Source organism: Brassica oleracea, chromosome C8, assembly GCF_000695525.1.
Source record: "Brassica oleracea var. oleracea cultivar TO1000 chromosome C8, BOL, whole genome shotgun sequence".
In the NCBI taxonomy this organism is placed as follows: Eukaryota; Viridiplantae; Streptophyta; class Magnoliopsida; order Brassicales; family Brassicaceae; genus Brassica; species Brassica oleracea.
The window spans coordinates 21,347,843-21,362,623 of record NC_027755.1 but is presented as its reverse complement, the minus strand read 5'-3'; the positions used below and the strand labels follow the sequence as shown (position 1 = coordinate 21,362,623).

The window sequence follows — 14,781 nt, the reverse complement described above, 5'->3', positions numbered from 1 at the left end:
TGCGTCAGCACTGTCTCTTATACGGTTATGTTAAACGGCCAGACACATGGTTTCATTAAGCCTGAAAGAGGGATTCGCCAAGGTGATCCCATGTCTCCATTCCTCTTTATACTGTGTGCTGAAGCTTTAGTACATGTCCTCAACAAAGCCGAGAAGAAGGGTGATCTACATGGTATTAAGCTTGGACCACAAGGACAAGCAGTCCATCATCTTTTATTTGCGGATGATAGCCTCCTGATGTGTAAGGCTTCTAAAGAGGAGAGTGCAGTCATTGTAGATTTTCTTAAACGCTATGGTGAAGCTTCTGGACAGGTGATAAATAAGCTGAAATCATCTATCATCTTTGATGCAAAGATACCAGAACAAGACCGGGCTGAGATCAAACGAACCTTGGAGATAGACAAAGAGGGAGGAGATGGAACCTATCTAGGACTACCTGAATGTTTTCAAGGGTCAAAGATTGAGCTGCTGAACTTTATACGAGAAAAGCTTCATGGGAGATTGAATGGGTGGTATGCAAAAGCTCTCTCGCAAGGAGGAAAAGAAATCCTATTGAAATCCATTGCACTTGCTCTCTCGGTTTATGCCATGTATGTTTTCAAGCTGCCTAAAGATCTCTGTGATAGACTAACAAGTGCGATGGTGGAATATTGGTGGAGCAGTGGTTCAAACCGAAAGAAAATCTCATGGGTAGCCTGGCAGAAACTTTGTAAAAGTAAAGAGGATGGAGGCTTGGGTTTTCATGATATCAGCAGATTCAATCAGTTCTTACTTGCTAAATAGGCATGGCGCATTCGTATGAATCCTGATTCGCTTGTTGCCAAAGTTTTAAAAAGCAAATATTTGAATAATGGATCCTTCATGGAGTGTGGACTAGGGTCACTGCCCTCCTTTGCTTGGAGAAGCATTCTCCACGGTCGATAATTGCTAGAGAAGGGTTTGATTAAAAGAGTAGGAGATGGCACTACCACACATGTATGGACAGAAAACTGGATCATGGGTCCGCTCCCAAGACCACTAATGTACCGTATGGATGCTACAGTTGATCTCACGCTTAGTGTATCGGACCTCCTTATCCCAAATACAAATCTTTGGGATACATACAAGGTGAGGAGATTGTTTGTTGAAGAGGACGCCAACACCATTGTACACATGAGAGTGGAAAGGTTTCATCCTGATGCTGTGTCGTGGGGGTTTACTAGTCATGGTAATTATTCATCCCAATCTGGTTACAAACTTACAGAGATTATCATCAACCTAAACTCTCCACACCCCACCGGCTTACCTCCTGTGGAAAAAATGTTGTGGAGAAGTATATAGAAGCTCCAGACTACACCTAAGATAAGACACTTTGTGTGGAGGGCTCTGGCTGGAGCATTAGCCATCTATGATCAGTTATGTTCACGTGGATTACAAGTTGATGCTACATGTAAGGTATGTGGTGTGGGACGTGAAACAATATGTCACACTCTGTTCTCTTGCAAAGCAACTCAAGACGTTTGGAGAACAGCGAACCTTCCTATGCCTCCTCTTGGTTTGTCTGCGAACTTTGTGTTTCTAAACCTGCATCACTTGGTTGCTTGCACGAAGAACAAGGACACGCCATCAAAGCTCATGCAGAGCATACCATGGATCCTGTGGCATATCTGGAAAGCAAGAAATGGTCTGTTATTTGAGAAAATCCGTCTCTCTCCATCTGCTATTGTCAACAAGGCTGAGGAGGAAGCTTGTTCCTGGTTCACTGCAAACCACTCAGTTCAGAATGCACCACAAAACCATCATTTCGAGTCCCCTCACCCTATCCAGAGACAGGTTCCAGTTCATCTTCGAGAGGGAGGAGGATCTACTGACAGTGCTGAAGGACAGACCATGGTCATACAACCACTGGACCATGGTGTTAGAGCGTTGGAATCCGAATCCCCCAAAGGATTTCTTAACAAGTTTCGAAGTTTGGATACACATACGCAATATACCGGTCATCTACTACACCACTGATACCATGTATGAGCTGGCATCCAAGATTGGTAAGGTGGAGGAGATTGCCTACGATCCAAAAGTCTCTCATAAGACAGAGTATGTGAGAGCGAAGATAACTTTCAACACTGAGAGCCCAGCCCTGGACGCTAAGAACCTTATTATCCCTTCTGATGAAACGGTCATGATACATTATGAGTATGAAAAAGTCCACAAAAAAATGCTTCCATTGCCTCAGGCTCACGCATGAGAAAGCTGTATGCCCCTACATCAGAAGAAGAAATCATGATACGTGGGGTAAGGAGAGAAGCTCTGCCTTGGTCCCTCTGCCTCAGGAAAACCATCTCCGTTTACAGGGAGAAAACAATAACCGTACAGGACCTCCGGGCTTTCCAGTATTGTTCCCAGAGCTGTCAGAAGAAGATAGAAGAATGGCAGTTCAGTATGTGTCTCATGCTGATGAGACTGAACGTATGGCACGTATTCAGAGGTTTAAGCAATCCATTGAATAATCTAAACATGAGTCTTCAGCTCGTCAAATGAAGATAACTCATGATCTAAACAAGGGGAAGGGCCACATGTTCAATTATGATGAGGAATCATCGAGGCTCCAGAGACGTAGCATTCATGGTGATAAACTGGTTATCTCGGCGTTAGACCACTCCCTTCACGGTGAACGCTCTGATGATAATTCTCAAGATCTGAGTTGCAGTTCTAGACCTCTCATGAACAACACAACGATATTTAAAGTGGGGACTGGAGGACAGTCCTTATCTTCCGGTGTTGGTAAGTCGGGAAGAAAGGCTCGACGTTGCCCTCCTGCATGGCAAAGACGTTCCGGAAACACAATTGCAGATAGCAATGCACAAGCGGATTCCTCAAGTCAGGACGGCTCTGCTAAACGTAAGGCTGAGAACCGTGCTGCACAAGGTGCTAGCAAATCCTCAAAAACCAACTCTACTACGGTGGCTTCCGGTTTGAAGCCGCTGCCATCCCAATGAGCGTATTGAGTTGGAACTGTCGAGGAGCAGGAAGCTCGGAGACAGTTCAATATATCCGGGAAATCAGAAGAAAATTTTTCCTGGATTTTTTGTTTTTGATGGAAACTAAACAGCGACGTCGGTATATGGTGAATATGAAGAAGGAGTTGGGTTACGATGGTATGACTACAATGGAGCCAATTGGTCTTAGTGGTGGCTTAGCTGTAATGTAGAAAAAGAATTTTAAGGTGGACATTCTTTCTAGAGACAAAAGAATCATTGACCTAAAAATCCAAATGGGTTTGATGGTTTTTTATCTCTCATGTGTATATGGAGACCTTGTTAGAGCAAGAAGAAATAGGGTATGGGAACAACTTTTGGGTATTGGCTTGACGAGAAACGAGCCGTGGTTGCTTGTAGGTGACTTTAATGAGCTAATGAGCAATAAAGAGAAGCTTGGAGGAGCTGTCAGAGACGACTCAACCTTCTGGGACTTCAGACATATGGCTGAAAATTGCAAAATCAAGGAACTCAGAAGTATTGGAAACCAACTATCATGGGCCGGTGTACGAGATAGGGCCTGGGTTCAATGCAGGCTTGATCGGAGCTTCGGTAATGATGAATGGTTCCGTCTCTTCCCACGCGCTCAGATGGAGTACATGGCTCTATGGGCATCGGATCACCGGCCCATTAGAATCAGTTTCGCTGCAGAGAGCAGTACTTTAGATAGAGGAAGGTTCTATTTTGATAAGAGAATAGTGGGCAGAGAAGGAGCAGAAGAAGCTGTAGATAGAGGATGGAACAACAATCATCACAATGAGGATACTAGCCTCTTGGACAGGATTGCGTGTTGTAGACAGGAGCTATCCAAATGGAAGAAAGCTCACAACATGAACTCTAAGGTTCAAATTTTGGAACTTAGAGAGCGACTGGAGTGTGAAATAACAAAGTTATCGCCAGACTTGAAGCTACTGAAACAGATGAAGAGAGATTTAGCTCAAGCTTACCGAGATGAAGAACTATTCTGGAGACAAAGATGCCGTGAGCAATGGCTCAAGGAGGGTGACCGCAACACAAGATATTTTCACAATTGCGTTAAGGGCAGGAAAGTGAGAAACCGAGTATTGATGCTCATGGATAATAACGGGGTCGAGCATTTCTCGGAAGGGGCCAAAGGTCACATTGATGTGGAGTATTTTAGAGACCTTTTTATGAGCACAAATCCATGTGATTTGGAAGCATTATTTGAAGGTTTTGCGGGGCGTGTAACACCTGAGATGAACCAGGAGCTGACTAAACCGGCTTCAGAAGAGGAGATAAAGAAAGATGCTTTCGGTGTGAAAGGATCTAGTGCTCTAGGGGAAGATAGACTTACTGGATGTTTCTACCAAAGTTATTGGCACATTGTCGGACCGGCACTCACTAAGGAAATCATGAGCTTCTTCTCTTCCTCAGTGCTCCCGGCAGGCTGGAACCAAACTCAGTTATGTCTATTGCCAAAAGTTCTCAATCCAACTCTGATGATTGATATGAGGCCAATAAGCTTGTGCTCTGTTCATTATAAGATTGTTTCACGCATCCTTTGCGATCGCTTGAAACCTATTCTGCCCTTAATAGTATCAGACACACAAGGAGCCTTTGTCCCAGGAAGACTAATCTCTGATAATATCACAATAGCTCATGAGATGGTTCATGCGCTTCATGCTAAAGAATCAGTGGCGAAAAACTGTATGGCCATTAAAACCGATATGTCCAAGGCATATGATAGAGTTGAGTGGTGGTTTATGGAAGCTCTGTTTGAAAATTTGGGTTTTGATAGAGTTTGGATTCGATGGGTGATGACATGTATATCTACTGTGTCTTATTCGGTCCTGCTCAATGGTCAATCACATGGGTTCATCAAGCCTGAGAGAGGCAATAGGCAAGGAGATCCCCTGTCTCCTCTCCTATTTATTTTGTGTTCTGAAGCTCTAGTGCATTCTCTAAACCATTCGGAAGCTAACGGCCGTCTGAAAGGCATTGCACTATCAACAGAAGGACCCTCGGTGCATCATCTGTTATTCGCCGATGATAGTTTGTTGCTATGCAGAGCGTCTAAGGAGGACTGTGATGAGGTGATGCGTATCTTGAAACTCTATGGGGATGCTTCAGGGCAAGTCATAAACAGGTACAAGTCATCTATTATCTTTGGATCGAAGGTGTTAGGGGACACTAAAGAGATTCTCAAAGAGGCCTTGGGGATCGACAAAGAAGGTGAAGAGGGTACCTATTTAGGTTTACAAGAGTCTCTAAAAGGATCGAAGAGAAAGATACTGAGCTTCATTAAAGAAAAATTGCAAGGAAGGCTCCAAGGCTGGTTCGCGAAATCTCTTTCACAAGGAGGGAAGGAGATACTTCTCAAATTTATTGCCTTGGCACTACCTGTTTACGCGATGTCAGTCTTTAAGTTGCCTAAAGATCTATGTGAGAAGATCACAAACGCCATGATAGAGTTTTGGTGAAGTAGTGGAGACAATAAAAAGAAGATTTCATGGGTTGCTTGGAAAAAACTGTGTCTCAGCAAGGAAGATGGTGGTCTAGGCTTTCATGACATAGCAAGATTCAACCAAGCCTTACTTGCTAAACAAGCTTGGAGGGTATGGAAACATCCTGAATCTCTAATGGCACGTATCTTGAAGAGTAGATACTTCCCGAACTCTGAATTCTTATCTTGCGGTATCGGATCAAGGCCATCATACGCCTGGCGTAGTTTGATGCATGGGTGTGATCTTATGAAACAAGGCCTGATTACATCTATAGGTCCCGGAACAGGAACCAGTGTGTGGTGTGACAACTGGATTCTGGACACGATACCAAGACCTCCGATGTATAGACATGACGGTATTGTTGACTTGACGCTCAAGGTCTCGGACCTAATGATTAACAATACAAGGCTCTGGAATGAAGCTAGAGTAAGGGAACTCTTTATGGTTGAAGATGCAGAAAGAATTCTGCGTATGAAAAACTCCATAAGAAATGAAGATGTTGTTATTTGGGGTTTTACAAAACACGGTGCTTATACATCTCAGAGTGGGTACAAGTTCTCAGAAACCTTAGAAAACTTTCATCACCCGCCCAACATCACTACTTCTCCGATTGAGAAGCAACTATGGCGTGCGATATGGAAAACTAAGGCCCCAGCTAAGCTTAAACATTTTCTTTGGAAAGCACTTTCTGGTGCCTTGGCAGTGAAGGAAAGGTTACGGTCGAGACACATTCCGGTTGATCCAACCTGTGTTTCATGTGGAGCACCCTCAGAAAGTATATGCCATGTTCTGTTCCAATGTCCCACGGCTGCTGAGACATGGGCTTTGTCTGGAATACCCCTCCCGACTCATGGTTTCTCTCATGGGTCGGTGTTTCTAACTCTATTTCATATGGTGGTGGTCAATACACGGAAGAGGCAAGATGCTGAGATAGTGAAACCTTTCCCATAGATCATGTGGCACCTTTGGAAAGCTAGAAACGCTCTGGTGTTTGAAAAAACCAAGTATGATCCAGCTTCTATAGCTTCTCGTGCTAAGGAAGATGCAGAGGTCTGGTTCTCTGTCAATCATTCGACTCATATCTCCACTATGGACACAAGAGAGTTGACACATTCTGCCTCTTGGAAACGTCCGGAACAGGGGACCGTGAAATGCAACATAGGAGCATCTTGGTCAGAAGGTTCATCATCTAGTGGAGCTGCATGGATCCTTAGAGACAGTAATGGCTCAGTGATGCTACATAGTCGTAGACAATATTCTGGCATTGGGTCTAATAGAGAAGCGGAATTCTGGGTTATACTATGGGCAGTAGAGGGTATGAGAAGCACTAACCAACAGAACATTACTTTTGAGGCGGATTTCGAACAAGCGAGAGAGGTACTCCTCAATCCTGATAGATTTCCGTCACTAGGATGCCTCTCCTCTACAATTCTAGCCCTGTTGAGTGACTTGGAATCGTGGCGTTTTGCACACGTAAACACTTCAAGGAACTTCCCTGCAACTAGGATCGCTGCTAGTGTGACGAGAGATAATCGAACACAGTCCTACGTTGCTAGAGGAGGTCCTTTCTGGCTCTCCCAAACGCTCAACGAAGAGAAGCGAATTGGTTAATACTTAATAGCTTTCTCATTTTTATTCCTTTATGGCCTTCTGTTACGGTACCTACTGGTATCAGGCCTTTCTTTTTCTAAACTTAATGCATTTTCTTTCAGTTCTTGTGTTCTAGTTGGGATGTTGATCCTGTTATCACATTCTCTCAATACAATGAAATTTTCAGTGATAAAAAAAAATATTAGTGTATGTTGGTGAACAAAAAAAAATAGTATTGTATGTTTCCCGTTATTTCAAAGAGAGTACATGTCAAAAATGAGTATTTCACTTGATTGGTGAAATATAAGTGAAATAAATAGTAAATATTATTCTCGGTGGAAGTTTCTCGCTATTGAAACAATACAATTAAAGCTTTTTTTTTTTATGTAATCATTATTCAGTGTTGTAAATTTGAAGGTCAGAATAGTAATTGGAGGTTCTATAATATAAGTGATGCGAAACAAAAATGTTATATGATTTAACTAAAGTTTGTGCATTGTTTAGGATAAATATGGTTTTAACAGGACAAGTAGTGCAAAATAATATTTGATTGGTGAAAAATATTTACAGTTTTATTAAATAAATATTTAAATAATGTAATAATATGAAATTATTTCAAGTTTACTTATTTTATTTTTAATTCAAATTTAAAAAACTGAATTTTGGTATGAAATGGATCACCGATTTTAATGAATTCAACCAATTCTATCCATTTTAACACAACCCATAATCAAATAAAGGAATAAGTCATTGTTCGACCTACCGGTTCGATTCGATCTAGTTCAAGCACTGGTTAAAATTAAATATAACTATTATTTTAAATATAAATATATATGTAAAAATAGTGAATATTTGCATATTTTTAGTAAAAGTGGTTCTAAACTTTAACTTATTTGATTTCCAAAATAGAAAGTATTATAATTGTAAATGTTGTACCATTTTAGAATATGGTGTATAGTAGCAATATTTACGGGGTAAATATTTAATATTAATTTTTGATTAATTTCATAAAATATTTAGATGAATCAGATATATACTTTTGAAAATAAAGTGTAAACTAAAATAAGTTAAGTGAAACTTCTAACCCAAAAAATAAACACAATGTAAGCCAAAATATTAGTATAACATATCCAAAACACAACAAGGAACGTAAGATAATTTAAAAAAATAACACTTATTAATATCCACAAAAAGAGGTAGGTCGGTAGATGATATTGACACTTCGAGTTGTGCCATATTGAAAATTGAAACACTTATTAGTTATTAGATTCCAGATAAACTATATTAAATTAATTATTATCTTTTGCCTTTGTCATTGTACCACCACTACATAATACCGAGGGTTCCAATATAAGATTTGGTTTTAATAGATGTGTCTGTATTTGACCAAAAGAAAAATAACGTGAATGATGACTATAAGTGGTTTTAGGAAAATAAACTGAAAATCATACGGCCAATTTGTCTCCATTCAACATCCAAGGTTATGAATGGGGTCCACGGGACTAGACGGTTATAAAATGTCTTTCAACTTATTTTTAATATCTATCTAACAAAACTGTAAAAAGTTTTTTCCAATCATACATTATTTTACATCACTTAATCTATTAAATTGTATTTGGTTCGCAAAACACATGAACCGTAATTACACCATGCCACGCTTTAATATTTTTTTTTTAAATTAAAATTTTATTCAATTCAAAAACGAGAATTCAAATCTGATTACAAATTAGATTTGAACAAAAAAATTCAAATCAATCTATTACTTTATAGCTTTGTCCACTCACTAAACCCACACACTCACAAAATTTTCCAAATCAATCTATTACATTCCATATGTTTTAATTTTGTTTCGCTTATAATTAGGCATGGGCATTCGGGTACCGTTGGCGTTTGGATCAGATTTTTTGGATTTCGGTTCCCTTTTATAACACCTCCTAGGTATCATTCTAATAAATTTGCAAGTACGGGTCGGGTTCGGATAGAACACATCGGGTTCGGATCGGTTTTGTATCACATCATAGAACTCATAAAGTAATCATATATCATTCGGATTCAGGTTATATCAGATCGGTTCGGATATAACCGAAATAAAATCTAAAATTTAAAAGTAAAACATAAGAAATATATATTTATTTATATAGTTTTAAGTATTTAAAGTAGTTATTTAATTTTTAAATACTTATTGTTAGATAACATATCAAAATAAATATGAAATTGAATATTTGAAGTATATATTCAAGTTTCATATAATTATATTTATATTATTTTGGACATTCGGATCGGTTTCTTTGGATATCTTTTCGGATTTTTCGGATTTTTCGGTTTTTTGGGTTACCCATTCGGGTTCGGTTAATAACACTTCGGGTTCGAATATGTTTTGTACCACCTTACAAGACCCATTCGGATATTTTTTACATTTCGGACCGGATACGGATCGGATTTTTCGGTTCGGATTCGGTTCGGATTTCGGGTTACGGATATTATGCCCAGGTCTACTTATAATAATGAATGGTAACATACTAGTTGCATTTTACAAAGCTGTTTTGTTTAAACCGCAACCCAAAACATTTGTGAGAAATAGCAAAACCACACTGAAAGTCAAACTTGCCTAACAACAAAAAAACGCACTAAAAACTTATACAATAGGTGATGACAAAAAAAAAAAACTTATACAATGGGTGCGGAGTAGCAGTCTCATCAAATAACACACTAAATAATTATAATAATATTTTATTCTATTTTAAAACAATAAATATAAAGTATATGGAAATACATTTATTTTATATCCTATTAATTATACTCATTGCATACAACAAAATGTGTTTTCTTCTTTTTGTTTATTTATTTTTTATTTTTTATTATTCATTTTAAATATTTTATATTTTTATTCGAGTATAAAATACTCAAAATTAAAATTGGTATTTAAAATATATGAAATTATTTTAATTATCTGATAGTTTTCACTATCACTATTTTAATGAATAAACTAAAATTTAAGCAAATACTTCCTAAAATGTTAATCAAATATTCACTTATTTCTATATTTCATACATACTAATGTATACATAAAATATTAGTTATATTAAAGAGAATTTAGGCGCCATACACACGAGAATCGAAAAATTTTGCAAAATACCCCCGACACTGTTAGACTTTTTTTAATACCGAAACACCCCTATACCATCTCCACATCCATATCTTGTACTTACAGATTTCTTGTTAGAGCCTACACCCTAAGACCCTATTCTAGACAACATGCGCTGGACCTTGCAAGTACTCATAACTACGACTGGGGTAAATGAAAAGTCAAGAATTACATTTAACAAGCATAAGTCACTTCTTTTTATTGTTTTTCCTCCATAATCATGCAAGCGGTCTCGCAGATTTGTGGACGCTATTTAGCTTGTGTTCATGGAAGCGGTCCAACAGATTAAAGAGGTCGTTCCACAGGTAGAACCTGTGATTGTGATTGAGTTAGACTCCGAGTCTGAGAACGACTGCGGTGATTCGCAAGCCGAAGAAGAAGAAGTGTATGTTGGCTCCAAACCTCCCACATCTCTTTCAGCAGTTCGATATTGCGTGAATCCAGCACACGTCAAGGGGCTAGACGAAGATGAAAACGTCAGCACCCGCAAAGTTGTTTCACATAGTTGATTTTGTCCTTTGTTAGGCCTTTTTATGATGCTAGCTTAAGCACATTAATCTTCTGCCCAACCTATTATTGTCTGAACTGCATCGTCAATGTTTTAACATAGCCACAAATATCTATTTGTTATCGCTATTTTGTTTGTTAGATGTTGTTACATAATCTTAAATGGAATCTTTCATGAATGTAACTGATAACACTAGCAATTACGGTTAATGTTTGGAGTAGACATTAATCGGCCACTGATTGTTTTAATTTTCAGTAGCATATATATATAGCCTGACCTGCATAACTATTCTATAACTTAGCTTTTACTATCTATATATGCTAGCACTATTTGGTTTGTTAGATGTCTTGTCCGTAAAATGTGAGCTATCATGCTTGGTGACCGTTAACGCTGGAAATAACCGATAACGCTGGTAATAACCGATAACGATTACATTAGAATTTGATATCATTATGTTTGTTTTGGTTCGCAGATTGAGGTCATATCAATGACCGGGGATACGTCACACTCCCCTGAGGATCTTATTTGGGATGACCATATTGAAGACGAGACTTCTGATGAACTTGTATGTCTATTAAAGGAAAGGCTTCACATTCAAGAAATCAATGTTTGTTGGAGGTCTCACTGCAGCTGACCGCGAATGGAATGGAGGGATGCAAAGAGGTCAACGCTGCTACTCTGTCGGTAGCTGCCAAACATTTGGCTGTACTTGTCTACCGTGACATCAACCAAGTATTATGTTGTTTTAGTACCATCTATCTCGATCGACGGGCCTACATGTCGTGTAAAACATTTCTCTTTCTTTTCAGTGTGGAACTAGTTCTTCATTATGCATGTTGTTAACTGCTACCAAATAATTCATGATGTATCAAGTTTATTACTCAGTAAGATGCATTATTATCATAAACATTCCATACGATACCCGCTAAAAAGTGGGGTAGCTGTTAACAAACAGATTAACAGTTACACAATTACATATGCAATTACATCCATATATTCCAAATGATATATACAGTAGTGATTCAGCACATAAGTTTTTATTCTCTACTTTGCACACGATGCCCGGTACAAAGTTACGTGGTTGTTAACAAACAGATTAGCAGATAAGGAGGAGCATGTGCTTATTCAAACATTGTCTCACATTGCCATATGTAATAACACCGGTTGAGTCCAGATGTTAAATACCCTCTCTTCTCTTTCGTTACTCAATCTGTACATTTGCTTACATATCTTACCTCTGCTTAGATTTTTACATTACAATGAGTTGTGCTAAACATTCTCATAATCAATAAAATTCTTGAAATTCCGGTGAGTTTTAGTAAACAACTTTTATAGCTCTCAATGTGGTCCATACATATAAATATAGAGCTTGCGTAATGAAACAAGCCAGTGAACAATGTTCTCAATAATGTTTCATGATGCGCAACCCTTCTAAAATGGGTCCCATCTTGGAAGCTGCGGTATATTTAGGTGTTCAAAACACACATTGTGAATGAGAGTACAAGTACCAATATAGTGATTACAAATAGAGATACAAATATGCCTATACAAGATCCATCAACGATGCATATGTCTGGTTCTCATGAACCATGACAGCATATTTCCGTTCTGTTGGATCTTCTAAGAACAGCCATCCACCACTACTAACTTGCTCCCAGACGCCAACGACCAGATTAACAAGCTGCCCCATGCCAATCTAGTTACCTGAAAATCATACAATGTCATTGTCATTAACGGAAACGGTTGCAGTATATAACTCAAAACGTTATTAGATACAAATCACCATTAATGACAAAAGACAAAAGATAAAGAGCAAACCTTAATCGAAGGGATAACGGCTATTGTAAAAGGAGTTCTCCAACTTATAGTTCCTCTCTTTAACAGTCTCCGTTCTCTCTCTACCCAATCAGGTTGCCATTTATGACATTGCAGGCGTCCTTTGAATAGAAAATCGGAAACCCTAAACATTGGAGGATAACATTTACGAACCTACATTCTCTATTATGACCAGATCTTTTCACCGATTCTCTGAAGATATCGATTTGTACCTTACACGCCTCTCCAACAAAAGGAGTGGCTGGGGACGAGATAGCTGGAGACCTACCCTGCAACAGGAACCTAAACTTGTACTTGTAGATATGACGCCGATTCAATCTGTACTTCGGACAAAAGCCATCTGCTCCGTTCCTTCTGTCTTACGTGTACTCCCATAGGGGCAAAAACGTCCGAAGGCACATAAATATAAACAGAGTTGGTGGATTCTTTTATGATTTGAATACTTTCCAAATTTTCGACCCATGTTGGCATATTGGGCCAATATTCTCTATATTAAATTTTAGTCAGCGATTTGAAAATTAAATGGATGTGTCGGTCCACTGGTTGGTTTATCCGATTATAATTTGTGTTAAAACCGTATTTGAGTCATGTCAAACAAATTGGTTAAAAACCGGTCACACATATGGTGACTCCATTCAATGCCAATTTTTTTCAAATTTATAATTTTTAAAAATTATTTCAAACTTTTAAATATTTATTTTGCAAAACCGTAAAATATTGTTTCACCAATTAAATATTATTTTACTCCGCTTATTTTATCAAACTTGCACTTATCTACATACTATATGAAAAGCGTTGACTTCTATTTCCATTCTGCACCGATTATTACTAAAATCGAAGTTACCGTTTGGACTCATATTACCACAACCACAAAAATCATGTAAATATACAATTCAAACCAATCCAACTAACTGTAATTAAAAAAAAAAAAAGAGAAGCAGATGGGTTTACACGCTAGCATAACTTGTACTATCCATCCAAGATATGATTAGACGTGATCGTCGTCCCTGTCGTAATTATAAAGTTTTTATATAATTAATGCAAACCAACAAGCTCACCAAAATTCGGTGTTTATATTGACAATGCCATCAAATGGTGATACATATTATCTTTATTATAAATCGTGGAAAATTCCATTGAAAGTTATAGTACTGTACTGAAGTAAGAATATATATATATATATATATATGTACTAGGGTCGGTCCGCCCTAGGGGTGGGATGTGTTACATTTATATTTTTCATTACGGATATATGATTTTTAATATGCAAATCCAGTGGTAGAGTCCCCGGTTCCAGTCGTAAGCAAGGTGGATTCAACAGCTTCACAGACGAATTCTTCAGAGTCAATATCATTAACGGGAATCAGAATCAACAACTTAATTTAGTGCTACTTTTGGAGAGAATGCTTAGCCCTTTACATATCCATGATTCATACACATTACTATTTTACATGGACAAAGACTGGTGATTAGAGATAAGAACATTACAAAAAACGTTTAAAGAAAATCATAATGCCTCTCCTTGTCTTTAATGGTGATGTCAAAAATATTAGCAAAGTTTTGTCTCAAACAATGCGGTTACAACTTATAAATTAAAACCAATTGTCGAAAGGAATTGGAAAGCCTGCAAACGGGCCAATTAAAATGGTTAAGATATCATATCGTTAACAGGTTTGAGAACATATAGAAAAATCGCTTAATCTTTTTCTGCTAAATTATTTTAAATTTCTATACAAATTTGTAAATATTTAGTTTATTTTCAATAAAAAAATGACTTTATTTCTGGTGGTCTATCCACGCTAGCAGACATTATTTCATTGTTATTTGAAGAATTTGATGTTTTGCAGTGAGTATGCAAGATTGCGAAGTTGATTTATGGCATATAAAATTAGCCAGCTTAATATATGCATATTTAGAGAAGTTCTTTAGTTGAGATAGGAAATTCAAAAATAATTCATTTGTTGTTGGTTATTATACAGAAGAACTGGCTACAGCTCCATGTGGTTATCATTTATAAAAGAATACATAGAATTCATGATGATGAGACAGAAGGAAAAACACCAGAATCAATCATATATCAAGAAATAATGAACACTTCAGTCATCATTGAGCTTCTCCGCCAAGATCTCAACTGAAAAGATAGCAATTGACCTCAAAAGCTTCACCCATCTTAAGAAATTTACTTTTTAATCTTTCACCAAAATAGAAGATAATAAAATACAT

General features: G+C 37.9%; 2 protein-coding genes across 2 annotated transcripts; both read left to right on the top strand.

Moving 5' to 3' along the window:
* Nucleotides 1-1,660: 1,660 nt before the first annotated feature.
* Nucleotides 1,661-2,224, top strand: LOC106308938 (uncharacterized protein At4g02000-like). The gene has a single exon (XM_013746039.1). The coding sequence runs from the start codon at nt 1,661-1,663 to the stop codon at nt 2,222-2,224; it is 564 nt and encodes a 187-aa protein (XP_013601493.1).
* Nucleotides 2,225-6,433: 4,209 nt separating this feature from the next.
* On the top strand, nt 6,434-7,090 carry LOC106308937. The gene has a single exon (XM_013746037.1). The coding sequence runs from the start codon at nt 6,434-6,436 to the stop codon at nt 7,088-7,090; it is 657 nt and encodes a 218-aa protein (XP_013601491.1).
* Nucleotides 7,091-14,781: the final 7,691 nt, after the last annotated feature.

Bases quoted from the DNA above. Each gene is read 5' to 3' on its own strand.
- LOC106308938 (XM_013746039.1), top strand. From the start codon at position 1,661: ATGGTCTGTTATTTGAGAAAATCCGTCTCTCTCCATCTGCTATTGTCA.
- LOC106308937 (XM_013746037.1), top strand. From the start codon at position 6,434: ATGTGGCACCTTTGGAAAGCTAGAAACGCTCTGGTGTTTGAAAAAACC.